Source organism: Antechinus flavipes, chromosome 3 (genome assembly GCF_016432865.1).
Source record: "Antechinus flavipes isolate AdamAnt ecotype Samford, QLD, Australia chromosome 3, AdamAnt_v2, whole genome shotgun sequence".
Lineage (NCBI taxonomy): Eukaryota > Metazoa > Chordata > Mammalia > Dasyuromorphia > Dasyuridae > Antechinus > Antechinus flavipes.
Window position 1 is genome coordinate 451442107 of NC_067400.1, and position 26726 is coordinate 451468832.

At 32.1% G+C, this 26726-nt stretch overlaps 1 protein-coding gene across 2 annotated transcripts in view; it reads right to left on the reverse strand.

The window, feature by feature from the left end:
* The window catches only part of PDS5B (PDS5 cohesin associated factor B), a 219276-nt gene that overhangs the window by 49781 nt on the left and 142769 nt on the right, over positions 1–26726 (reverse strand). For both annotated transcript variants that reach the window (XM_051986480.1, XM_051986479.1), the window contains 6 exons: positions 16973–17078; positions 14324–14484; positions 6160–6283; positions 3316–3474; positions 2277–2345; positions 1382–1518 (listed from right to left, as the gene is read on the reverse strand). In XM_051986480.1, the coding sequence (XP_051842440.1) occupies positions 1382–1518; positions 2277–2345; positions 3316–3474; positions 6160–6283; positions 14324–14484; positions 16973–17078 (756 nt within the window). The remainder of the gene's footprint in view (positions 1–1381; positions 1519–2276; positions 2346–3315; positions 3475–6159; positions 6284–14323; positions 14485–16972; positions 17079–26726) is intronic.

A 26726-nucleotide genomic window follows, 5' to 3' on the forward strand; every position in this document is an offset into this window, starting at 1 on the left:
AAATAATCAGAAAATTATAAAAGTCAAAAGTAAAAAGTTTTATATCGGTCATAATCACGTGTGGTTTTATGTAACTTTACAAAGAACATGCTTTGGATTGGGTGGAATACTTGGTTTAGAGGCTTGTTGGAAAGTGTCTTTTGTGTCAACCAAAATCAATAAAAAATAAAGTTGTAAAAGTGCTGGCTTTTAATAGTTTTCTGGGGTGTGAGAGATTTAGGAACTTGCACAGTCTCATATACCTAGTAGGAGACAAGAGACTGATCTTGGCCCCAGATCTTCTAGACAGCTCTCTTTAATAAAGCTGCAGAATAGATGCCTATCTACACTGATAATAGAAACTACTCTTATTAAAAACTCCCAATATCATTGAAATCCCAGAAATGATTTCCTTAAAAATGATTGTAAAAAGATCTCTACCATAGCCAAAACTGATAATGGCAAGCACTCTAATATTAGTTCCCATTTATATACAGTTATAGTTTACCAAAGCTTTTCTTATAAGAACCCTCTTTAGCACAATTATTCCAGTTTTACTGGAATACTGAAATACTGGAATAATTTTCATGAGCAAATGAAGATTTTGAACAATAAGTTATTCCTAAGTCTAGAGGTAAGAGAGAGAGATTAGGGCTGATAATCATCAACATAGATGTTTTTACTGCTAGTAGTCATTAAAATGTTCAACTAAACACTTTCATAGCAATCTAGGCTCCCTGAAATTACAAACCTCAATTGATGAAAATCAACTTTTATTTATTTTTACTTATTTTTCTACTAAGTGATTTTTAAAAGGTAGCAAAAGGAAATATAAGTAGTTGGAAAAGGATCATTACTCATTTCCTGGACTAAATTACAACCTTACTATAGAGTTCTCTCTATATGAATTAATCAATTCATATAAAAATTTTTAGGTGACAGAGACTGATTGAATTTTAATATTCCAGTAATGAGTTAATATTCAAACAATTTACTAACATAAGAAGATCTGAACTTCAAGTAATGCACAGTAAAAACAAAATATATAAATTAGTGGGGGAATGATGAATCCTGGAAAGGGAAGGAAGAGATCACAAATCAGATTATAATTACAAGTATTTTTTTTAAAAGTAAATTCATATCATATATTCCTTTGGACTAACATTCAATAATATTAGACAATTTTTTAAAACGATGTACTTTTCTATGCTATTTATTCAAAATGTACTTGCTATTTTATCCCTGCATACAAAACCACACAACAAAGAACCTCCTACAATGCTCCATTAGTTCCTTTTTTAACATAGAAAATATTGTCCAACATTAGTCATATTAGTCATTTTTGGATTAGGTAATTAAGTAATCATGATGTTTACATGATTCTGGTTGATTAAATACATACCTAATTTTGCCCTGTTCTGTTAAGTCTCCATCGCTATGCAATATTGTTGTTAATAATCTCAGTGTAGAAGTTCCTGATTTGCTGTGATTGTTTTTCATTCCTAATAGCCATCGCACCATCATTTTAATGGCTTGAATCTAAAAAGACAAAAAAGCAAAAAAAAAAAAAAAAAAAAAAAAAAAAGTTAACAAGAAATTACTGCTTTTTAAAATCTAAGAAAATCATAAAATTCTTCAAAGACAGAGGATATCACAAAAAAGTAACTTTTTTCTCTTCAGGTTATACTAAATAACTTGACTATCAATTTCTAAATCAGGGATGAACCATCTATCTTCAAAGCATCAAAGGTCATATGAAAGGTTTGCATGAGGACCCAAAACATTATTATATAATTACTCAACACTCCCTCTATACTAAGTAAACAACGACTTCCTAAGAACAAAAAGGTAAGTAAGACACTCTAACCTTTTCATTCCTTTGTGTCAGGGAAAACTGAACCATAGTAATTTGGATCATATCAGCTATCTGAAATATCGTTCAGTGAATAAAGGAAATAGGCTCATCAATAATTCTGAGGGAGCTAGAAATAATTATGAAACTGGTAGATAAATGATGAAAATGAAGGAAATTGAAGCTCAGTGTTAAAAAAAATTTGAGGGCCAAGAAAAAAGGAAAGTTCACAATAAACATCTGTGAAGGGATGGGAAGAATGGAATCTTCATATTTGTAGTTAATCAATTAAATATATCTTATCTACTTCCTACATCCTCAAAGTACATAAAACATCATGCTTCCAAAAGATTTTTTTTGAGGAACAAATACAAACATTAAGGCAATCTAGTATGACAATAAGGGGCTAACATTTTAAGTTACCATATGGACATATGATACTCACTTTAACTAGTGTCTCAGGAGAAACTTCTTCATCAGGAACCCACAGCTTGGTTGTCTTTTTCCCTGGAAGCTAAACAAAATTAAAGCTTCTGAATAAAGAATACCTTTATGTGCAAATACACATATACATGATTTTAGCTAAATCACTTAAAATTTCTGAATTGAAGGAGCTGAAGATGACCTTTTGAGGTCCTATCCAATTGTAAAGGCCCTGAGTATAGTCTCAGCAACTCCATAAACCAGTGGTTCTCAAACTTTTGTCCTCAGTATCTTCATGTTGTTAAAAAACTATCGAGGATCTGTTCAAAGAGTTTTTGTTCACATTATATATTTATAGCTATTTACTATATTAGAAATAAAAAATGATTTTAAATTTGTAGACCCTCTGAAAGGGTTTCAGAGACCCCAACAATTCTTTGGATTACACTTTAAGGACCACTGCCATAAACTATGGTTGTAGATAGAGAATTTGAAGTAGGTAGCATTTAAGTTAATCTTGAAAAATAAGGTGTAATTCATGTAATTCAATAAGCAAATTGAGAGTGGAAGGGCAGAGAGCACAGAAGAAGAAAAAAAGGTCACTGAGCCAAAGATATATGAAAATAGAGGAAAGGAGGCAGTGACATAAGACAGCTAGAACATAAAGTAAGGCTAAGACAATAGAGAATGATAACTATCACTATGGTGTGTAGTATTTAGCCAAAGATCTGATTGTATCTGATTTGATATATTTGCTCTCAATAGACTGTTTAACGAAAGGCTATGGTCATAATTCTTTTATACACAAATGAAGACTTCCACAAGTCTTAAGTTTAACAGTTTAAAACTACACTAAGATTTTTGACATATAAATGCAAACCTATACACACACACACACACACACACACACACACACACAAATGTGTGCAATATGCAAACAAAGTCTAAATATGTTATTTTCACTTTAGTTTGATTTTTCTAATTACTGAAAAATATTCTGGATATTGAAAAACATATAAAATCTAAATCTTAAGTTAAAAAGCAAAATAAAACTATTTTACCCGGTCATTCATAAGAAGATCTTTTACGATGAAAGTAGCTACCAAAGATTTCAAAGGAGCAGCAAATTGATCTGGTGCAAGAAGAGCTATGTGACCAATAGAAACCAATGGTGTTATGAGATGTTCAAGGTTGCTTGGGTCTAGGCTTTTATGCAGTGGCTGGAACAAGAAATGTTATGTCAGTTTTTATAGATTTATTTTCTGCTAAAAAAAACACTTATCAGAATAAAAAGTCAAGAACTTCACAGAAACCAGGGGAAAAAAAGATGTAAAGGAAGTAGATTCAGCAGTTATTAGACCTTAAAATTTTATTGTAAGGTGAGAACATTGTTAAAATGTAAAAAAATAATAATTTTGATTAAACTATTTTTTTTGTATAAATAAAAGATATATAGCCAAAAACAGAAGGAATTGGCCAAAAAAAAATTACAATTTTATAAACAATCTCACAGATAGAATGTGCCTGGGGTCAAAATATTGCTTTGATCTAGGAAATGATGAGCTGGTTGATTTTGAAAAACATATAAAGATTTGAATTTATGCTTACCTTCAGAGAAACAGATGACAGGTGGAAAAATAAGCATAGTATACTCTTGGATGTATGTCTTTGAGAATATATGTATAGGCATATTTATGTTTATAAAAAGCTATGCATGTGTAGTTATCCACATTTAACTATAGCCTTCTTGGAAATGGGGATGAAGAATAAAGTAAAAAGTATAGCACAGAAGAAAACCAGTAAGGAACCAAAGAAAAGCTATAAGTATGTGTTGTATTTATTATGTAGGTTTTCCTGAAATGGAAATTTATTGTTTTATTTTGAATCCTCATGTTCTCCTGGCAATTTTTTTCATTTTGTATTTAAGTTTAAAATAAATTTTAAAATTTACTCCCTCCCAAATCACTTAACCATGTATTGCACTTTGAAAATTCAACGCAAAAATTTGTTCTTTTGTGTAGTAACAATTTAAGATTTACACTAATTCCAAACCCCCAAAAAATTTCAACTAAGTAGTATATGAGATATAAGAAGACATTTTTACAGTAATCTCATATTAAGGGGCTTTAATAAAGATTGTTGTGCTATTAATATTATTTCAATAATGAGATGAAAGAGAAGTACAAAGTTTAATAATATATTGGAAATATTTTCTGTAAATAAAGATGGATATTCTGATTCATTTTAAAAATTGGGAGGTGAGAAAATAATTTTGATTAAATAGGAGAAGGAAAATGAAAAGAGAAAAAAGCAGTTACAATAGAAAAAGAGTAGGATGATTTCAAAACAAGATATATCCAATCATTCTGAGCTATTTATATTTCAATGATTTGAGTTAAATTTAGCATACTTAATAAAAAATTTTATTTGGAAATCATAAATACTGGTTCCCAGAGACCTCCAGTTGGCAAAGTATCAGATAAAAGCTTATATTTGTTTCATAAAATTAAATCTCACAAAAAGGCTAAATATTATTTTAAAATACAAAGAAAATATTAGTGGAATATATTTGGCCTAATAAATTTATTTTGTCTTTATTTTTAATATATAAATTTTGTTTTTTGTTTTTGTTTTACTATTTGTGACTTCATCCATAAAGAGAACTTCTACTGAGTTTGTTTTTGTTTTTGTTTTTTACTAATACAGAATGGCTACAACTATAAAATTTGAAGTGTAAGGGGATGGCTGGGAAACAAGCCATTAAGTGCCATTTCACCAATGGAAGCATCAATGAACATTTTCTAAGATTTATATTCAGCTTCTTTTTTAACTTCATAATTTTCATTTGATAATACAAAATAAATTTATTCAACAGAAATTACTTGTTTACTAACAATGCAATAGTTAGTCTATATTTAGAAACTTTTTTCAATAAAACCCAGAGTTCAAAAATTATGTGCTAACAATCTTTTATTCATACATTTAATAGTACATTTAACCATAAACACTTAATAATCCCTATAATTTCCCTACTGGCTTGGTAAAAATAAAAATTCCCCTTATGAGCTTTCAAAAGCCTTTCACAATCGGGTTCTAATCTATGTTTTCAATTTCAATGTATATTTATAATCCTCCTGCCATCTGCAGTCCAGAAAAAAATAGCCTTTGCTATGTTAACACGCATTTCATTTCCTGTTTCTGTGTCTTTGCACTGGCTATCTCCCATATAATTTAATGCAACCTCTCCTCACCTCTATAATAAAATGCTTCTTGTCTTTCAAGATATAAGACATTACTTTTCTACATTCCTGATCCCTTCCATTTTTGGTGCTTTCATGCTCAAAATACCTTGGATTTAATTATTTTAAATATATCCACATTTATTTTCTTTATATTTACTGTATATTTTTACATATACGATTTTATCTCCTGCTAAAATGTGAGCTTGACAGCAGAGTTCGCATTCTTCATTCTATTTGATTCTCTGTTGCTTATTAATGTGTAAGTGCTTAATAAACACTTTTTGATTAACTGAACTTCTGTAATTAATTCATGAAGAAGTTGGGGGAGGGGAATGTGTGTGTGTGAGTGTGCAAAGTTCTTCCTAAATAATTATCAACAATAAAAGATATGGATTAGAAAGCATAATCAAATTACTTTCCATAAATCTTTAGTTACCTTGAATTGTTAAAAAATCAATTTAAAAAGCTTTTCATACACCCACAAAAAAATGTGTTTTTATAACTTTTGCACTGAGATCTATAAATTTTCCAAACCCATACATTCCAAAAATATATCCAATAGGACAAAATATTTCAAATCTTGACCATATAGCAAAATCAAATGTTTGTATATAATTAAAATGTAAAAATCAGACTAATTTTTTAAAAAAGGAATTTATTTACCTCAAATATCTGTGCAAACTGTGTCTCTTTACTGGAAAATATTGCGTGGATACAGTGAATAGCATATTTGGCTTGACGTGGAGGTCCTTTTTTAGCTTTGTGATGTAGAACTGGAAGCAATGCCCTAAAATTAAAAAAAAAAAAAAAAAGAAAGAAAAAGAAAAATAGGAATGAAAAATAGACATATACTTTATATTTTATTGTATATACACTTAAAAGTATAGACAAATTTCCCAAAGGTCCATTCAAAATAAATTTTAGTATAGATTTATGTGTAGTAAAAACTATGGTTAAGAGTGAAGTGAGTCTGCTTTTCTCCCTCCCCCCATCCTTTACAGATGAAAATAAGAACAACTAATTTTTGGATCAATAAGTGATATTAAAAATAACATTTGTGGTCTACTTCCCTTTATCTGTACAGTCCTGGTTCCTCCCACCACAGTTCAGCTCCTTACACTATCTACACTATCTTACACTATCTATACAATGCAGGTCAAACTTCATTTGAAGGTCTTCACTATCTGGCTCATTCTAATTTAGCTTTCTATTCTAATCACCTACTGATTCTTTAAATGAACTCAATATCCATCAATTTGCAATGTTCTCCAGAGATTTACTATACTTACAAATTTCCACATTAACTTTTTGTTTGGAATTTCCTTCCATTCAGTTCAATTATCAAAGGTCCCACTTAAATTCCACATAAAAATACTTTCATTTTTACCATGCCAATTAAAGCAACCCATTCCTTCCTCTTAATGCTACATCTCTTGGTTTGTACAATTCATATTCAAGTTATATATATTGTTTTGTACTACAAATATTTTGTCTTCGTTAACTATTTTCCTTACATGATTATAAATGCCCTAATGTGAAGAAATAAGTATCTTATACTACACTTTATGCATAAATGAATATTTTTCTAAGTGGGATGTGATCAATGGACATTGAATTAATGAATCAATGACCTTTAATAAATTCAGAGTGTTCTGGAACTTTCAGGAAGGTAACTTGGTATAGAGAAAACACAATAAGGCAGTCAGAAGACCAAGATAGAAGACCTTTAATAATGGTGTGCCATAACTTATCATCTAAATTTCAGTTTTTACCTCTGCAAAGTAGAAATACTATTTTAATTACTTTGCCATTCTATTGTCAGAAAGGTGCTTTCTATCCTATAAAACACTACATAAATGAGCTTAAATAATAATCATTTTAAATAATAATAAAAATGACATATTGTCTTCGTAATGCTACCACCATACTGATCTAAATGTAGGCAATACTTTTTCCTATTCACAGGACCATAATACTTTTAGAATTTCATGGTACACAAAGGGTCCATATTCATGTCCAAAAGTTCAATGTCCAAACAAGGGAAAAATCAAATCACAGATGACAAAATGGACAATTTTACTAACCTCTATCTACCACTTGATACAATAACACTACTACGAGACCTATATCTTAAAGACATTAATTGAAGAGGAAAAGGTTTTATTTACTTAGAAACTAACAGGATACCAAATCAATTGGGAAATGACTAAATAATTTTTGTTATATAAATGTAATGAAATATTGCTGTACTATAAAACATGAAGCTATGCTTTCAAGAGACTCATATGAACTGAAGTAGAGTGAAATGAGTAGAACTAAAAGAATAATTTATACAACAATGTAAAAATAATTCTTATCCATTAAATAATCAACCATAATTTCAGACAACTGAAGATGAAAGAATGCTATTCAATTCCTGATAAAAATATGAAGTAAACATGCAGAATGAGAAATACATTTCTAGACAAATCCCCACATAGGATAATTTGTTTGACTGATGATGATGCATATTTGTTACAAGGGTTTGGTTTTGTTTTTGCTTTTTTTTAGGGGTTGGAATGAGCAGATTAACATTAAAAAAAAAAAATTGAATGGGACCCTTAAGAGAGTTCTTCCATTAAATTTAATTTCTTCATTTTACAAGTTACAGAAAACAAGTGAGGTTTTCTCATGGTCCAAAGGTAGGTAAATTAAGATATGATTCCATGCAATTTAACCATACAAAACCCAGTCATTCTGTTTCTATCAGTCATCAGGATGGCATATTGTATATGAAAAGACTGGGGAAATGAAAACATCTTTAGATATTAAGAAATTTATCAAGGAATCTTTCATAGTAAGCATTTTTTAAAGTACTTAAATAATTATGTCTATATTTTTTTCTCTTTTTAGAGGAACTTTCTGTTTTAGGTGAAGTTATGTTGAAAGGTAACTTCTTTTTGGAACATGAAAGTAAATTTTCTTAAGATGGAATGGTTAAGACCTACTAGACAAATCAGAGTCATTAATAAAGGATTGTTGATTAGTTACAGGCCTTAAATGATTTTAGAACCAATAGTTTATTCCAATCATTTAACTCTAAAATCAGCACCCCAAAGGTCAAATATTCAACAATTTATTATTTTTCCATATAAAATTTGCATTTTAACATAAGTCAAGATAATTGTGACCTGTCTTGTGATAAAAGTAATAGTAAGAGTTCAAAGAACAAACCTGAATAAGTAGACATACAGGTAAGCCCACATAAGATCTTTTTGGAAAGAGCCTCCTAGAAACTACAGAGGGCAAAGTATGAGCATCTCACAGTGGGAGCTTGTGGAGGAGGTGGTTAAGTGGCAAGTGATAATTTCTGAGTTTCATGATAGTAAGAATGCTTCAGAATCTAAGAATATCCACCATAATGTAGCACAGATTTTCTATAATGTTATTCTTGAGAATATATACTATATAATAGGAGCAGGTAGATAGCGTAATGGATAGAGCACCAGCCCTGAAGTCAGGAGGACCTGAGTTCAAATGTGACCTCAGACACTTAATACTTCCTAGCAGTGTGATCCTGGGCAAGTCATTTAACCCCAATTGCCTCAGCAAAAACCAACAACAACAACAACAAAAACAAAACACCAAAAAAATTACAGTCTCACTGTTAAGGAAAACAAAAAACCAAAACTATCTTTTGGTATAAATTTAGATACTTGGGTTTACTAGGAAGAATGAAACATCTACAAGTAACTGAATATATAAAAAGGTAAATAGAATAATCTGAGAGATTTTAAATACTGAAGGGTGACTACTATCTGACTGTTTTGGGTAAAAATAAAACTCCTCACTCTTAGATTGATTTGCATTATGGAGGGGGAGGGGAACTCCACTAGAATACAAGAGCACAAACTTTTTTTTTTTTCTATCAAGTGGCATTGACTAAATAACATTCACTGGTGACCATATAAGTGAGAGGTAATTTTTACAAAATATTAACTCCATTTTAAAATTAAAAAACCAAATGGCAAAATATAACTAACAAAAACAAACAATATTGCATATAATAAATATCAGAAGGAAGTGATACCATAGCTCTAATGGATCAAGAGCTGGCCTTTAGACTACAGGTCTAATCCCATACACATTGGCAAAAAGACTTTCTAGAAGTTATTTAATCTTTTGGTGCAACTCTCTTAAGAGACTCAGAGATGCCAACCACCAATGGAAGAGGGAGTTCTCTATACCAATAAAAGCAAAGGATTTTCCTAGAAGGAAGGAAATGAAAAGAGAATGGAAATGAAAAAGGAAAATAAATTACTGATTTGTAAAAAGGAAATATCAAGAAATTAACATGGGAGTACACACAGGAATGGCAAAAGCATTTGAGGAAATAAAAGGCATTCTTCATTTGGTTAATGAACACTAAAATAAACTATTGTAGAAAAATAAAAAATATACTCCAACACCACTCCCCATCATGCATACACACCTTTTCTATACCGTCTTCCACAATTCAAATGCCCTCTTTGAGATCAGAGACAGGCTTTCCTTTTGCTTGTTTTTTTAATCCTCATTATTTAAATAGCACAGAAGCTAGCAGGCAGTAAATACTTAAATGTTAATTTCCTTTCTTCTTTCCTTACCACTAAAGCCTGTCCATCTACTTAGCATCCTCATTTTTATGGGTGGCCATATTATCAAAGCCAATCAGTCTTGAATCCTGAAGATTATTTCACTCTACTCTTTCCTTTATCACTTCCAAATCCAATGGGTTAAATCCTGTCCATTTTGCAGATGTTCTAGATCTAGCATCTCTCTTCCTTCCCAACCTAAAATACTAGATCAGAAGCTGAATTCACCTTTGGCCTATAATAATTGTCCTACCTTGAATCACTGCTGCTTTTATTTCCTCTCTACAATCCATCCTTTGCCATCCATGTTAAAGAATCATCTTAATACACTGATCTAATCACAATTTCTCCACTCAAAAAATTGTCAGTCTCTATTGCCTATAAAAAACACAAATCCTGCATAATTTCATTTCAACTAACCCCTTTAGCTTTATTTCATAATGCTCTAATAAAACTGGGCATCTTCCTGGCCCCTCCTTTCTCTTCATTTTTCCCATACTATTCTCTTCCACCCATGCTGTACCCAAGCCTGTAAAAGCCTTCTTCATTCCTATCTTACATTCAAAATTGCCCTCATATCTCTGTCTACTGACATCCTTCTTCTCCTTCAAGGCTGCTTCAGATGCCTCTTCCTTCATAAAGTCTTCTGATTTGCTTTTCCTCCATTAATGTCATTAAGTATAGTAGTCTATACCTCTTGAGTAGAAGATTTTTTTTTTAATGTATGTTTCAGTGCTACTCATACAATAAAGGCTTAAAGGAAATAAAAACTTTGTTGTACTGAAGTGAAATGCATGGGTAAAGAGCTTGCCTACTTTTAATTCCATGATTTATGTTTTATAATTGAAATAGAAGTTTACTTTTGTGTGACATTCTGAAAATGTATGTATCCTTAAAAATGATGTGAGTCTAGAAAATGATTGAAAAGCTAAATGGGCATCTTTCAATTAAACATTTCACTCCTGAAAATTCCATTGACATAAAAAAAACTCATTATTTTGATTTACATAATTCTTTAAGAGATTATGAAGTAATAGCTTCTAAGAGACTAGTTCAGAATGAGAAAAATTTACAAAGGTGTTGAAATAGCTACAGAGTCCTTTATTTTATCAAAAGACCTAGAGACTGATCAAGGTGATCTAGCTAGATTTGTGAATGTAGAGACACTACTTAAAGGTCAGAGGCAAGAAGGTAAGGGCAGGGTCTAGAGTTAGGGAGGAGTTAAATAGGATTCTGGTCAAGAGAGAATTGGTATGTGCATTAAGTCTACATCAGCAATATAGGATAGGAAAAGAGGAACAGGGATAGGCTAAAAGAAGACATTCAGGGTGCTTTCATTACAATAGTTACGTGTAGGGTAAAAGTATGTTCTAGTGCACGGAAGGGGAAAAAAAATACTCTAGTTCATGGAGGGAAAGAGTCCCTTATCTGCAGGGTCTTTACCGATTTGGTGAGTTGGGCAAGCCTTGTCATGCTGACAAGATAGCACTCACAGGAATATGACCTCCCTTGTTAAATGTTTCCTTTAGAACCAGCATTTAATTGTTAAATCCCCTTTCCCAGTTGTGCTACAGTTCTCTTTTAAGGTCCTGACCAGTTTCCCTAATTGTCCTATTTAGTTACTCTGCCTCAGGCTATAACCATTCCCTCTTAATGTTTGATAGGATAAAGGTCTTTATCCATTTTAGACATCATTAGCATATCAGGAGCCTCTCTAATACCTCCCTCCATTATGTCATCCTTGGTGCCTGCCTCCATTATGTCATCCTTATCCTAAGTGCCTGCTTCCATTATGTCATCCCCATCCAGGTACCTCCCCCATTATGTCACTGGTCTTGTTACCCTATAAAAAAATCTTGTATCCAACATTCAGGGCTGGATTCTTCATAGTCTCATTCAGCCCTGGGACCAAACATGGATCCATTTAGTCCCTGTAAATCTCTCCATTTAATAAATTATTAAATTGTTCTCTAATCTCTATCTTGCTCAGTTTCTCCGGCATTATACCCCCTACTCCCCTGCCCTCAAAACACATAGATGCCTGCATATATACATACACACTTATGTATATGCAATAAGTTTTTTTTTTTTTTAGTATAGCTAAACTTAATGGAAATATTCTACAGTGAAAAGCAAAGAAAAATTAAAAAAAAATAGATGAGGACTACTATTTAAAACTGTTTAACTGCTAATATAAGTTTTTATCCCTGCACTCTCAAAGGGACCAATTGATATAAACTGAGATCTTGGGGAGGGGAGGTGGGGGAAGAATGGTCCTGGGTTAGAAATCTCAAACCCTTCTGGGAGGGGCCCCACCCTCCTGTTCATAGGGGAAATTCCCAGATAAGTAATCTCATTCAACTGGAAATCTCGACCTGGGACATGATCAAGGCCCTCTATTGAGTTGAAAATTAGTCCCTCAAATTGCTCCCAAGCTCCAGGTAGCAAAGAAACTCAATAAAATCGAAAGTTTGTGTGCCCAGATATTAGCAAAAGTCCTAACAGGATTTTGCCCACAAAGAAAGTTATTTTCTTAGCGTAATAAATACATTCTTGTCACAAACACTGAGCCTATATTCATTGGGGTTTGTGAATTCTTTCGCAAAACCTGTGCAACCAGCCAAGGGGATCCCATTGCTGTCAGGGGATCTCTCAACCTTTATTTCTCATACCTTAACACAATGATAATACAACAAACACACCAAGGCATAAATTATCTATCTGAACTTAGTATTATCGGACATAGTATTTGCCACTGTCAATTTAAAATTACTACAAGCAGTATTCTTAACTTCATTTTAATCCTGGGCAAGTTGATTAAGTAATTTTCAGTTGAATATAAGTGTCAGAGATCTTCAGTGGACATCTATCATATGCCATTGTATGCAGTATTCATATACCCAAGTTATTATGGAAAATGAACGAGATGAGGTGAGATCTCTCAGGACAGTTGTGAAAAATCGAGTAAGGCTTCATCTACTTTAGAGTTGGAATAGGCCTGAAGGTCCTTGAGCATTGACTCAAAGGCATATCTAAGTCCCTTCCTGCTATCTTCCCATGACATCATTTTCTCTCTACTTCAATGAAATATGGGCAACTATATACTTATTGGCCAAGTTCAATTTCTTGGGTAGTTTCCACATTTAGAATGCAAGACCCTCAGCTAATGAGGATGATGATCAGGGAGGGATATTGTGTTAGGGACTATTTAAAGTGTAAAACCTGTCCCAGAAGGTGTTTCCTCCCTTTGATTTTGCTCCTAGAGATCTCTCCAGCTTTTTATTAAATGGGCCTCACAAAAAGAAGTATCATGTTACTAATTTTCCTAAAATATTTGTGAAGTGTTTTATATTGTTTTTCAGGAAAACAGACCAAATAAAAATAGGAAAAAAAATACATGAATTACATGATTTTAGAACTGTTTACATTAATAAAATGGTGGGAGAAATAAATAAAAGAAGCTAGATTTGTGCAAAAGATTCTAACCTTTATTATAGAAAATATTGTTGATGGGGGCTGAATAAGACCCTAGGTCTATGTCTACCTCAGAGGTTTTATTTCCCCTATAAAAGATCAACTCGCATTATAAACCCTAGTTGATACCTATTAGATCCTAATTCCTTTTTAAGGTTAGGCTTGCTAGTAAATGGTTTTAAATACGCCTTATGGTGGATCATCTTATCATGGATAATTGCCTAAATTATTTCTTAGGATTTGTTTGCTTTTTGGAGCCAATGGTGCATTAGGAACTTGCCATAATGGTGTCTTCCCCTTAATTAATTTTGAGTTCCACTAGGGAACTTGTCTTTCTCCATGTTAACCGCTAAAATCCCCTTTATTTGCTAAAAACCCTTATAGAGTTAGCCCACTGTGGGCAGCATAATAAATGCTTTGCCTTTTGATTTGAGCAAAGTCTAACCCTACAAATTCTTTTGAGACAACATGCAACACTGGCCTGAGATTCCAATACACTTTTGGAGTTATACCTCCTTATCCCCAACATTACTATGAGTTTCCAGGATTTTTAAAATTTCACCCAAATAAAAAATACATTTTAAGTTTTAAACCATACTATTGCTCTAGTTGATGACAAGTTCTGAGACTAGTCATGATTATATTTTCTGGGAAAAACAAAAGATTAGAAAAATTTGATCTCATGAGAAGTATTTCTACTTGCTTAAAAAGTGAACACAAATGGAGTAAACTCAACTCACGATCTGATATGTGGGAAGTCTTCTTCAATTTTGCTTCCTGTATTTTTGAAAATTTGTAATGCAGCTTCTGCTACTTTTTCATCATCCATTTTTAGGCAAGCCAGAAGAGATTCAAAAGTTTCCGCCGAATGAAATGAGATAGGATGTGTAAATGAGAGTACCTTAAAAAAATTTTTTAAATGTTTATTACATTTGTATACTTTTATAAATATTTAAATGTTATTCTTTACCAAACTAGAAATGTTATCTAACAAACACATTAGTTCTAATGTGTATGAACCAAGCCTAATAAAACTTCTGACACTCAATTTCTTTATATATATAATGAAATGGTTAGAATAGATTTCTGAGTTCTCTCCCAATGCTAACATTCAATGATTCTCCTCCCAACCATAAATTTAATGAAAAGTGGTAAAAAAAAATTATTAACTTTAGTTTATAATACTTTATTCCAGTGATGATATAGCTAAACTAAAGATAGACAGTGAAGAACTGATCTTAATTTTCAAGAGGTCAAGGAAAAGTTTTAGAAACATCACCTCAATAAGTAGTTTATTTTTTATAATGCTATCATCCAAAAGATAACTTGTGAAAATCCTTTAAATGATAATTCTGGACTACTACTTAAATGAAAACTATCATAATATCAATTTCTCACTTCCCCCACCATAAATTTCTTATGATGGATAACAATTCATACTCATATTCCATAACATTAACAGTCTATTTTTCTGCTTCCCCTCCCAACTTTGATTATTCTTTCTTGTTTATTTTATCAATTTCTCTTTTTAATCCCAGTCACTCTCCAAGGTTTAGTTTTTGGCCCCTTGCAGTAAAAATTAAAAGTTTTTGGGGAGTTCATACATTTTCACAACTTCAGATAATCCAAAATATGAGATGGGAACAGGAAAAATATGATGGACTTGAAAGATTCTAGTTTTAGATCCCACCTCTGAAATGTGATTAAACTCTATAGTCACAGACAAGTCTTTCAGTTTTCTTCATCTATAAAATGGGGGTAATAATTATAATGCTTAAATCACATGATTTTTGTTAGGTTAAAATGAGATAATGTAAAGGATTAAGAAGACCTTAAATGTCGCTTGTTTTTATATTATCTCATCCGCCTCTTCATTTAATAGATGAAAAAAAAAGACACCCAAAGAAGTAAAATGAAGACTCCCCAAATCAGATCAATAAGTGACAAAGCAGGGCCTATATTCTATACCTAACATGCTGCCTAATGCAAACATCTACATTTTTGCTAAATTACTTTTCATCCTCAATCTATTATTATAAGCTTCAGCGACTATAAAAGACTGGACATTAAGTCACTGCCTCAGATATATAAAGGAAGATAACTGGTATAAAAGAGTAGTAGGCATGGATTCATGAAGACCTGAATGCAAATTCTGCCTCAAATAATGGCTAGTTATGTCACCTCAGACAGATTATTTCTTTCAGCCTCAGGTTCCTCATGTGCAAAATGAGATTGATAACAGCAACTGCCTCAGAAGATTGTTTTGAGGATCAACTTAAATAACACATATAAAAGCTGTCTTTGTAAATTTAAACTACTAAACAAACAACTACTATTATTGTATAGTTTGAGCTAAATTCACTCCTTTCTCCTTTCTTTCCATCATTGCATTATCTCTCTATCAATGGCATAACCATCCCCTGGAAACTTATTGGATAACTCACACACTGCAAGTTTTCTTTGATTACTCCCTTTCTCTCATCATGTTTGTTACAACAGTTTCAATTAGTACCTATACCCCCTTCTAGGTGGCTCCTAGATTCAGTAATTCTTCCTGTATAGGAAACTGAGACTCACAAACTTAAATGACTAAGTGTTGACTGGGATTCAAACACAAAGCTCTTTATGTTTTATCACCTTATTTAATTAAGTACATTTTTAATTTCCTGAAAATAGGACTAAATCAAAGGCTGAGGAATATAGCTAGGGGATAAAGTTATAACATAAATTTTAAGTTTTTTTTTTCCCTCATTGGAAATAACAACTTTATGCAGAGCCATCCCTTTGTGGGTAATCAGAAGCAATTAAGAAGTTGATAGGCAGCAAAGTCACAGATTGGATGGATAGATAGCCACAACACTCTCCTCACCTCCTCCCATGATAATTTAGGTAGGCTATGGGGAGATAGGACATACAGCCTCAGAGTTTCATTAGACCACAAGTATAATTTATGCTATCTAAATATCTAATCTAAATCTATATAGCTAAATATATGATATTTAGATATACAGTAACTTTTTAAAAAATGTTGTTTTACATAGAAATATTAAAAATAGACCAGCTTAAATTTCATCAAGTTAAACTATGAAACTGGAATTACTCTGCTACATAACAGTATTGCACAGACCAAGTAACTAACTCTAAGTCTGGAAAGTACACATATATAAGTTTAAAGGAAGAAATGCATAATTTCCATTACATATAGAATTGTAATAAGAATATGCTAAATGTATTAACAATATATTTCAATATATCAACATACTAAATTATATGTGTGACAGGTAGCAGGGATACAAATAAAAAGAATGGTAAAAACCCCAGCTCATAAGAAGCCTTATATTTTAAAAAAGAAGATGTAAGAATGCATTCAATGTCAAAAGTATACTTACCTTAAGCAATTCAAGGCCTGCCCTGATTGCTTGATCAGTTGGAACACCCTCATCTTCATCATCTGCTGTTCCATCTATTGACTTGTTCACTTGCTTAATAAGAGCACTAAAGAAGAAAGAATTTACCATTTTGTTTTTTCAAAATTTTACTACCAAAGTTAAAGAAAAAAAAATTCAAACTGTTCATACATACATAAAAATTATACTTCATATATATTCAAAATAGAATTCCACATAATTTCAAAAGAAAAAACAATACAAAGAATTTCAAGATTAAAATACAAGAAATTCCAAACTTCAGGCATCTTTTCAGAAATACCATTTTTTCTAATACTTATTCAAAGGAAGGAAAGAGTTGAAAAGATTATTGATTTTATCTTTCACATAAAGTAACCAAATAATAATGTTTATAATTACAACTAATTATAATTATGAATATATCAGAATGCTCAAACTTCATTAGAATGATAAAATGACTTGGTGGTTGACTTGTTAAAATCTATCAACACTATAGAGTGAATGATATCATCAAAATAAAAACATCTAAATTTTTTTAAGTACAGTGAGTTGACAAGTTTTGAGTGCAATCAAGAATAGAATGATCTATTATAATTGTCTGTTATATGTAGAATAGAATTATCTATTCTAAAAAGAAAAAGATTATCTATTCTTATAGTAAAAAATATGAAAAACTCATTTAAAAGACACAGCAGAAGTTCATTATAATAACATTAAGGAAAAGAGCTACACAATTCAAAGAATCACAGAAAATTAGAAATGGAAAGAGCCTCATAAGCCCTCTATTCTAAGCCATGCCTCAACGGAACCCCCAACCAAAACATGCTCAACAAATGGTCATCCAACCTCTGCCCAAACACCTCCAAAGAGTGAAACTACCATTTTCAGAGACTACCTTGTTCATTTTAAGGCAGCTACCACTGTCAAGAAATTTTTTTCTGGCTCGAAAGTCCATACTAAATTCCAATCCACTGTCCCAGATTCTGCTTTCTGGGGTCAAGTATAATAAAGCTAATGCCTGTTCTTTTCAATAGCTTTTCAAATATTAGAACTCAACTCTCACACCCTCCATTCTGCCTTCTCCCCAAACCCTCAGGTTAAAACATTCCTAGCCCTTCATCCAATCCTATTATAAGATAACATAGATTCAAGGCCCTAGTTTCCTCCTCCTCCAGATATTCTTGTCAGCTTGTTAATTTCTTTTCTTTTTGGGGGCCCAGAAATTAACATAATACTCTAAAATATGGTACTGAGAAATTATCACCTCCTTAATTTCTAGAAATTCAGCACAAGACTTCAATCTATTTTTTTTTCCCTATCACATCACACTACTGATTCTCATTAAGCTTGTGGTCTACCTAAACCCATAGATCTTTTTCACACAAATTCTTTTCTAATCATATCTTTCACATCCTATAATTCTGAAGTTAACTTTTTGGACCCAAGTACACATAAGATTTTATAATCATCTCTATTTTTTTTTCTTTTTTTGAGGGAAGTAGTATGTATCCTCCTTCTTTGCCCCTCAGATTGCAAATACAGAAGCCCTTCACAGACTCAATACAGTGCTGATGTGCAAAGAAAATTTGACCAACTATTTTCAAACCTAGGTCAGATTACCTCCTTAGGCAAATCTGGCATGCCCCCAGATCTTAAGGACTCCTAATATTGGTAGCAGGCAGTTCAAATACCTAATCAGTTTGGCACATTACTGGCTCAGAAACCCAGCTTCAAGTCTTCTCAGTAGCAGAGATTATTGTTATGGAGCCTCCACATTCAGTTTAATTTTATTTATTTTTTAAATTAAATTAATTTAATTTATTTATTTAATTCATTATATTAAGTTAAATATTTCAGCCTGTCAAAATTTTTCTGAATGTGTTAATTTGGTTTCTTGTCCTTATATCATTTCCCTAAAAGAACAGCCTTGTTTCAGATCTTTACCTAAAAAAGGCTACTGCAATCTTGAATAAAGGAGAAGATTACCTCTTTCTTCAAAACCTTAAAGATGTACCATCTTACCCTGGTAGCTTTTCTTGATCCTGATGTCTTTGCATCTCCCGAGAGAATTACTTGACATACTTTTATAAAAACTTTTTATAAATAAATGCTTCTTAAATAGTTAAGATGATGAGGGTTGAAATCCTCTAAGACTTAATCTTTCTGTGAACTTGGGTCAATCATTTACTCCCTTTAAGGATTCAGGGAGTCAAATGAGTTGGGAAGGAGGGAAAAACTTAGTGAAAGCTGACTGCTTTCCAGCTCAAAAGCCAAGATCCTACATGATCTTCCTAATAATTACTATTCTCTGCTTCCTTAAACTACCTTGTATAATACTTTCTTATGTTCAGGAATACTCAAGAAAAATAAAAGCTTAAGGGTAAAGAAATTTTCATGTGCTCAGCACCTACCAGTGATTTATACACAGAAAAGGTGGTTGCTCATATCACTGCCTAAAATTGCTGAAAGTCATCAAGCATTTACTAAGTACCTACTACTATGTACCAGGCACTGTGAAAAGAACTGACAATATATTTTTTAAAAGACAATTCACATTTTCAGAATTCACAAAATGACAAGCGATACAAAATGCAAACAATTATATACATGATTAAAAGAAGCACAAAGCTGGGGAAAAAATCTTTACAGTCAGTGTTTCTGATAAAGGTCTCGTTTCTAAAATATATAAAGAATTGTATCAAATTTGTAAGAATACAAATCATTCCTCAACGGATAAATAATCAAAAGATATGAAGAGACAATTTTCAGATGAAGAAATTAAAGTCATTTATAATTATATGAAAAAAGCCTCTAAATCATTATTGATTAGAGAAATGTAAATTAAAACAACTCTGAGGTACAACATTACACCTCTCAGGTTGGCTAAGATGACAGGAAAAGATAATGAAAAATGTTGGAGAGGATGTTGGAAAACTGGGACACTAATACATTGTTGGAGTTGTGAACTGATCCACCTATTCTGGAGAGCAATCTGAAACTATCCCAAAGGGCTATAAAACTGTGCATACCCTTTAACCCAGCAATGCCATTACTGGGTCTGCATCCCAAGGAAATCATAAAAGAGGGGAAAGGGGAAAGGACTCATATGTGCAAAAATATTTGTAGCAGATCTTTTTGTGGTAGCAAAGAATTTGGAAAAGGAAGGGATGCCCCTCAATTGTGAAATGGCTGAACAAGTTGTGGTACATGAAGGTAATGGAATATTATTGTTCTTTTTTTTTTTTTTAATTTTTATTTAATAATTACTTTATATTGACACTCGTTTCTGTTCCGATTTTTTTTTCCCTCCCTCCCTCCACCCCCTCCCCTAGATGGCAAGCAGTCCTTTATATGTTGGATATGTTGCAGTATATCCTAGATACAATATATGTTTGCAGAACCGAACAGTTCTCTTGTTGCATAGGGAGAATTGGATTCAGAAGGTATAAATAACCCGGGAAGAAAAACAAAAATGCAGATAGTTCACATTCGTTTCCCAGTGTTCTTTCTTTGGGTGTAGGTGCTTTTGTCCGTCATTTATCAATTGAAACTCAGTTAGGTCTCTTTGTCAAAGAAATCCACTTCCATCAAAATATGTCCTCATACAATATCGTTGTCGAAGTGTATAATGATCTCCTGGTTCTGCTCATTTCACTTAGCATCAGTTCATGTAAGTCTCGCCAGTCCTCTCTGTATTCATCCTGCTGGTCATTTCTTACAGAACAATAATGGAATATTATTGTTCTATAAAAAATGATGAACAAGCTGATTTTAGAAAGGCCTGGAAATATTTACATGAACTGATGTTGAACGAAACAAGCAGAACCAGGAATACATTGCACATAATAATAGCAAGAATGTGCGATGATCATCTATGTAACGCTTGGTTCTTCTCAGTTGTTCAGTGATCCAAAGCAATCCCAATAGACTTTGGACAGAAAATGCCATCTGGATATCCAGAAAAGGATCTAAGGAGGCTGAATGTAAATCAACACATGCTATGTTCACTTCTTTTTTCTGCCTTTTAAAAAAAAATCTCCCCCATGGTTTTTCCCTTTTGTTCTGATTTTTCTCCTCCAACATGATTCATAAAGTAATGTGTATTAAAAAATAAATGAACTTACTGCAAATCAAAAAGAAAAAAAAGAGAATTTCATATTTGATACTGAACATAATGATGATTTCTATTTTAGACAAGCTGAATTTGAGACATTTATGAGATAGCCAAGTATAAATGTATATCAGTTAAGTTAGAGCTCAGGAGAATATATGTGATATCTGAAAGTTGCCCTACACACTAAATTAAAATTGAGTAAGGAATGATATCATCATCTTTATAAAATCTTTAATTGAATTTTCTACTTATTGGCATTAATCACATGGCACGTGGCTCTTATGGCAATCTCTCAAGTCTGAAATACATTCATTATTCAACTGGGCTTCAGAGAATTTCTGACTTCAGACTACTCAAAGTTTTTCTTCTGCCAATGAACAATGCCCTTCTTCCCTTCCAATCTTCTATCTATATGTCTATTTGCCTGTCTATTTATTTATTTGTTATTATTATTGCTGAGGGAATTTTAAGAGTCTGAGGCCAGATTTGAATTCCAGTAAATTCTGACTTTAAGGTTGATCCAATCTTGTATTTATTTTGCAAATATGTATACATGTTATCTTCCCTAACAGAAGGATACCTCCTTAAAAATAGGGATTATTAAACTTTTATATTTATATCCCCATCACCAGGCACATTGCTTAGCATAAATGATTAATGAATTATCAAAAAGTTACAATGGTGGGTTTTTTTTGTGTGTGTGCAAATAATATGATAGAGCAATTTTCAGTTGCGTGGTCGATAGTATCAAGAGACTTTTGTGTTTAATTACAAAACTAGGATTTTATGTAGCAATGAGAAGTCAATTACAAAGTCCCATCTCCAATAAAATGTCTGTCCTCCAAATCATGTAGACTCTCTGACAGATGCAATCAAAGACACAATTTTATTCAATTTTCTGAGCATCATTATCAATCATGGTAGATATGCTCCCTTCTCATGTTCAGCAGTGTCATAAAGTGACATAAAGACTGTCCTAAACATATAATCCAAATGAGTGACCTCACTACAGAAAGGAGAAAAAGGGATTCTGTTTGCTGATGATATTGTGCTTATTTTCATCAAGTCCTAGTATATGACAGAATCTTTTCAATGAATCCCACAGCCACATAAGAGATTGGACTAAGAATCCATATACAAGTAAATGGAAAATGCACAGTATCCAATTCTAACAAAGTTGGATAGGCAACCACAACACAGATACTTTAGATCTTATACAATATGAATACTTTTCAAAAATAAGTGAACACTAGCTCTGGCAAGTATTAAATAAAATTTTAATTAACTACATTTTAACAATAAATGCATGATCACTGACATGGAAATTATATTAAGACTTATCTGTTTAAGAATGGTCAGACCACTCATTTGTTAAAATAAAGATCAAAATCAGCACCAGGTAAGAATGATATCATAACATTTAGATAATACTTTAAAGTTTGTAAACATATATCATCTTATTTGATTCTCATAAAAATCCTGTTAATTACAACAGGTAATATTTACTAATATTTATTTTACAGATATAAGAAACGGAGGCAAGAGAAGTTAAGTGATTTTATCAAGGATCATATAGTCATTAAGTGTCTCAGGTAGGATTTGAAGTTAAGATTTTCCTAATTTCAAGTTCAGTGTTATAATTCACTGGATGAAAACAAAGGACACAGATGATGAGTATGTAATTAAAATGTTAAATCTGACCTAATCAAATAAACCATTCACATAAAAGAAAAGAAAAATGGTTAAAGAAAAGCCATAGAGAATATTATAATATTCTATGGAAGTTTAACTAGTATAAAGCAATTAACAAAGTACATCAGAAACTAAACTATTTCAACCACTAAACAATTAATATCCTTGCCAAACCGCCTCTTAACTCCAGAATCAAATACAAAACTATTTCAAATCCAAAGCCCTTCATAATTTAACTCCTTCCTATTTTTCCACTCTCCTTACATTTTATTCACTCCCATGTGAGCTGTCAATGACACTGTCTCCTTGCTATTTTTCATATAAGACAAACACTACATCTTCCAACTCTAAGCATTTTCTCTCACTGTTTCCAAGCTCTGCAACGCTCTTCCCTCCTCTTCTCTGAAGAGGATACTCTGGTTTCCTTTAAAATCCCAGCTAAAATCCCACCTTCCACAGGACGGTAGGGACTCTTCTACACATGCTAGCGCCTTCCTTCTGTTGATTATTTACAATTTATCTTGTCAGTGTATAATACTTTGCATGCTGTCTCCTGACACTATAAGCTTTCTGAGAAAAGATTCTAGATAAAGATCTTTCTTTGGATCTTCAGCACTTTGCATTGGGCCCATCAAAAAATAAATATCAAATATAATCACAAAATGTCATAGAGAAACTTGATAGCCAGGAACATTAGTTTAGAAAATAAAATGACCTGCAAAAAATATTATAGAAGAATATGTGTTATATCAACTAATAACATAGAAGATGACCCGTGCCTCCCACCCCCCAAATAAAGTATTTACAGAGAAAAGTAAAAGGATAATATCACCACATTTTTTTAAAATGTGGAAAATGTGTTAAAATTTCTAGAACATACTATTTTTCTATCACAATAAAGCTGTTACAAAGAGACTAATATTTCAGTACCAAATTTCAGTACCAGTACAGAAGCAAGTGGAATTGGAACTGAACAAGAGAAGCATAGTTGCACCATTATCTGTTAAACACAAAAGAGATCTATGCTCCAGGGGGCAAAATTTTCAAGATAATGAGAGATCAATTTTAAAACTGTCCAAGAGTAAAAATATACTAAACTGCTGGCCAAAATCACAAAAGACTTTAAAACAATGGAAACGTACTTAAAAGACAATAATATGTGAAAAAATGAGCAGGATCTCATAAATTATATTTTATTCATATAAATCCAAGAGGAAAAACCTTACACTGAATGAACCTTTCATAAAGGATTTTTATGGTAAGACAAGGACAAGCAACATTTGGGTATGGACTGATTGCAATCAGCACCATTAAAGGATGATTGCAGACTCAATAAAATAATGAAAAAATACTCTTCTAACAATGACATAGGCTTAAGTTCAAAAGAAATAATTTCAGATGACAAAGATAGTAATAAATTGCATAGTGAATATAAGTAGGCTATAGAATTTGTTAAACTGTTAATCTTCTATTATTTGTTATCATTTCCCAATACATCCCTTCTAACCATTTTTAGAGTTTTAATTCCTCTTTAGAACAAAAAGGAAAATAACTCAATCCAATAAAAATCAATGCAGATATCAACCAACTCTCAACAATGTGAGCCTGTTCCACATTTGACTATAATATATTACTAACCTCGAATTACACATGAGATTTGGAATAAAAGGATAGGCTGGTCTTCCTTACTAATCAGATTTTTTTTTTTTTTTAATCCTTCCAGAGAATTGCACTATAATCCTTGTACTCTAATAAATAATGAAGCAATGCCTACTAAGTCATGGGCTGTTTGTCAATGTATTTAATTATAGCAACTTATAGAAGTCTGGAAGAAACTTAATAAATGATATTAATGAACTTCCCTAGAGTAATAATAATTATTATTAGTGGAACTTTTCAACCAATATTGTATTCATTGCTTATTTTTAACCTGTTTTTGACCCTGGAAACATCAAATCTCTTCAACATTTGAGGGTGAAGCACATTAACTTTAACTAACAGGAACAGGAGATCAGATTACCATTGCTACTTCAGTTAGTTCAGTCTACCAGGAATATTTACACTAGGAAGATTTTTTTTGGGGGGGAGAGGATGGAAGAGACTTGTTTTTGAAGAAGAAGGGAGGAAAGGATAATAGAAAGGGAAAAACTGAAGAAACAAAAGGAATGAATTAAGGAAAAAGTTTGCTCCTTTATCATATGGCTTTACCATGCTAACTAGGTCTACTACAAACTTAAAATAACCTTTACTATGTTCTCTCTGCTGCTGAGTAAATTTCAGAACTCATTTCTTGATGATTCTTCCTCTCTATTTTTCCCTCAGATGTTTTGAACCCATTTTGGGGCCTCCATTGTTTGAAAAAACCAATTCTGTCACATAATTAACTAAACAAAGCCATCAATAATGACAGCTTCCTAAAATTTCCTCTCTATTTAGCTTAATATATCTGCCTCTCGCCTAATGCTTTCCTATTTTCCTCCTGTTTTTAGGAAAAAAAAAAATCCCCTCCTTTCCCAGATTAATGCTCTCTTAGTAATTCTTGATCCTATTAAGAATGGAGTCTATTTGGGTGGGAATATATAGAAGGAAAAACATAAGCAATATCATAATGATAGTTTAACATTTACAAAAAAGGCATTAACTGAAATGCTACTTTTACTGTTTTCCCATGAATCACAACTTTCAATTCAATAAAAATGTATTATTCACCAGCTGTATATAAGGTACCATTGTCAATGAATTTATAGTGAAATGAATATAACAAAAATGATTAAAAGAGAACCGAAATCCAAAGCAGGTATATTATCTAGTCAGGGTACTAAAGAAGTTTTTAATTACTGAATCTACGGAAGGAGTATAACTTATAAGAACATTGAAAAACATCATTTCCTTTTTTTTCAGAAAGGGGAAGAAAATGGATAGCTGAAATTATCAAACAGTAGAATTTTAGAAGGCATTTTATTAAAAGGCCTTGAAAGGGACTAAGTTGAGTACTAAGTTGAGTACCAAAAGTCCTTACGGCCTCAAGAATAAGTCATGAAATCCATATCCTTTTACCTAACAATATCACTATTAGACATGAATCCCAAAGAGATGTTAAAAAAGGAAAAGGACCTATATATCTACAAAAATATTTATAGTTCTCCTCTTCTCAGGGCAAAAAAATTGGAAACTGAGGGAACACCCATCAATTGGGGAATGGCTGAATAAAGTGTGAAATGTGATTGTGATATAAAATTATTGTTCTATGAGAAATTATGAGCAAAATGCTCTCAGAAAAACCTGGAAAGTTTTCCATGAAATGTACAGTATTTTGAAGTAACAGCAGTGTTCTGCCTTTGCTGTTGTCAACAATACAATGATCCATGACTACTCTGAAGGACTTAGGATGAAAAATCATATCCATACCCAGATTGTGTCCGAATACAGACTGAAACAAACTCACTTTAAAAAAAAATTTTTAAAGGGGGGAGATCTGCTTTCTTTCACAACATGACTTTTATGAAAATGTTTTGCATAACTTCACATGTGCTTTCTTAAAGGGGGCTGAGGATGGGAATAAGGGAGAGAATCTGGAACTCAAAGTTTTTACAAAAAAAGTATAAAAAATTGTTTTAAATGTAGCTGCAGAAAAATAATGTTATCTGACACATTAGCAACTATTTCTTAAGAGGATACATCGAAGACCAGGGCAAGGAGACAGAAGTCTTCCATGAGTTTTCCATGAGATTTTCACTGCTAATGTTATGCAGGCGGGAAGGAAAACAAAGGAAAAAAAGAGTACAAAAGGAGTTTGGAATTATTGGGTCAATTTAAGTTTTCAACCCCAGTTTTCCTGAGGGGTTTGGGTTATGGTTGTAACAATATCTTGCCCATATCTTTTCCATAGTGCCAAGCATAAAGTTCTACATTAATAGCGTCAAAGTCAAA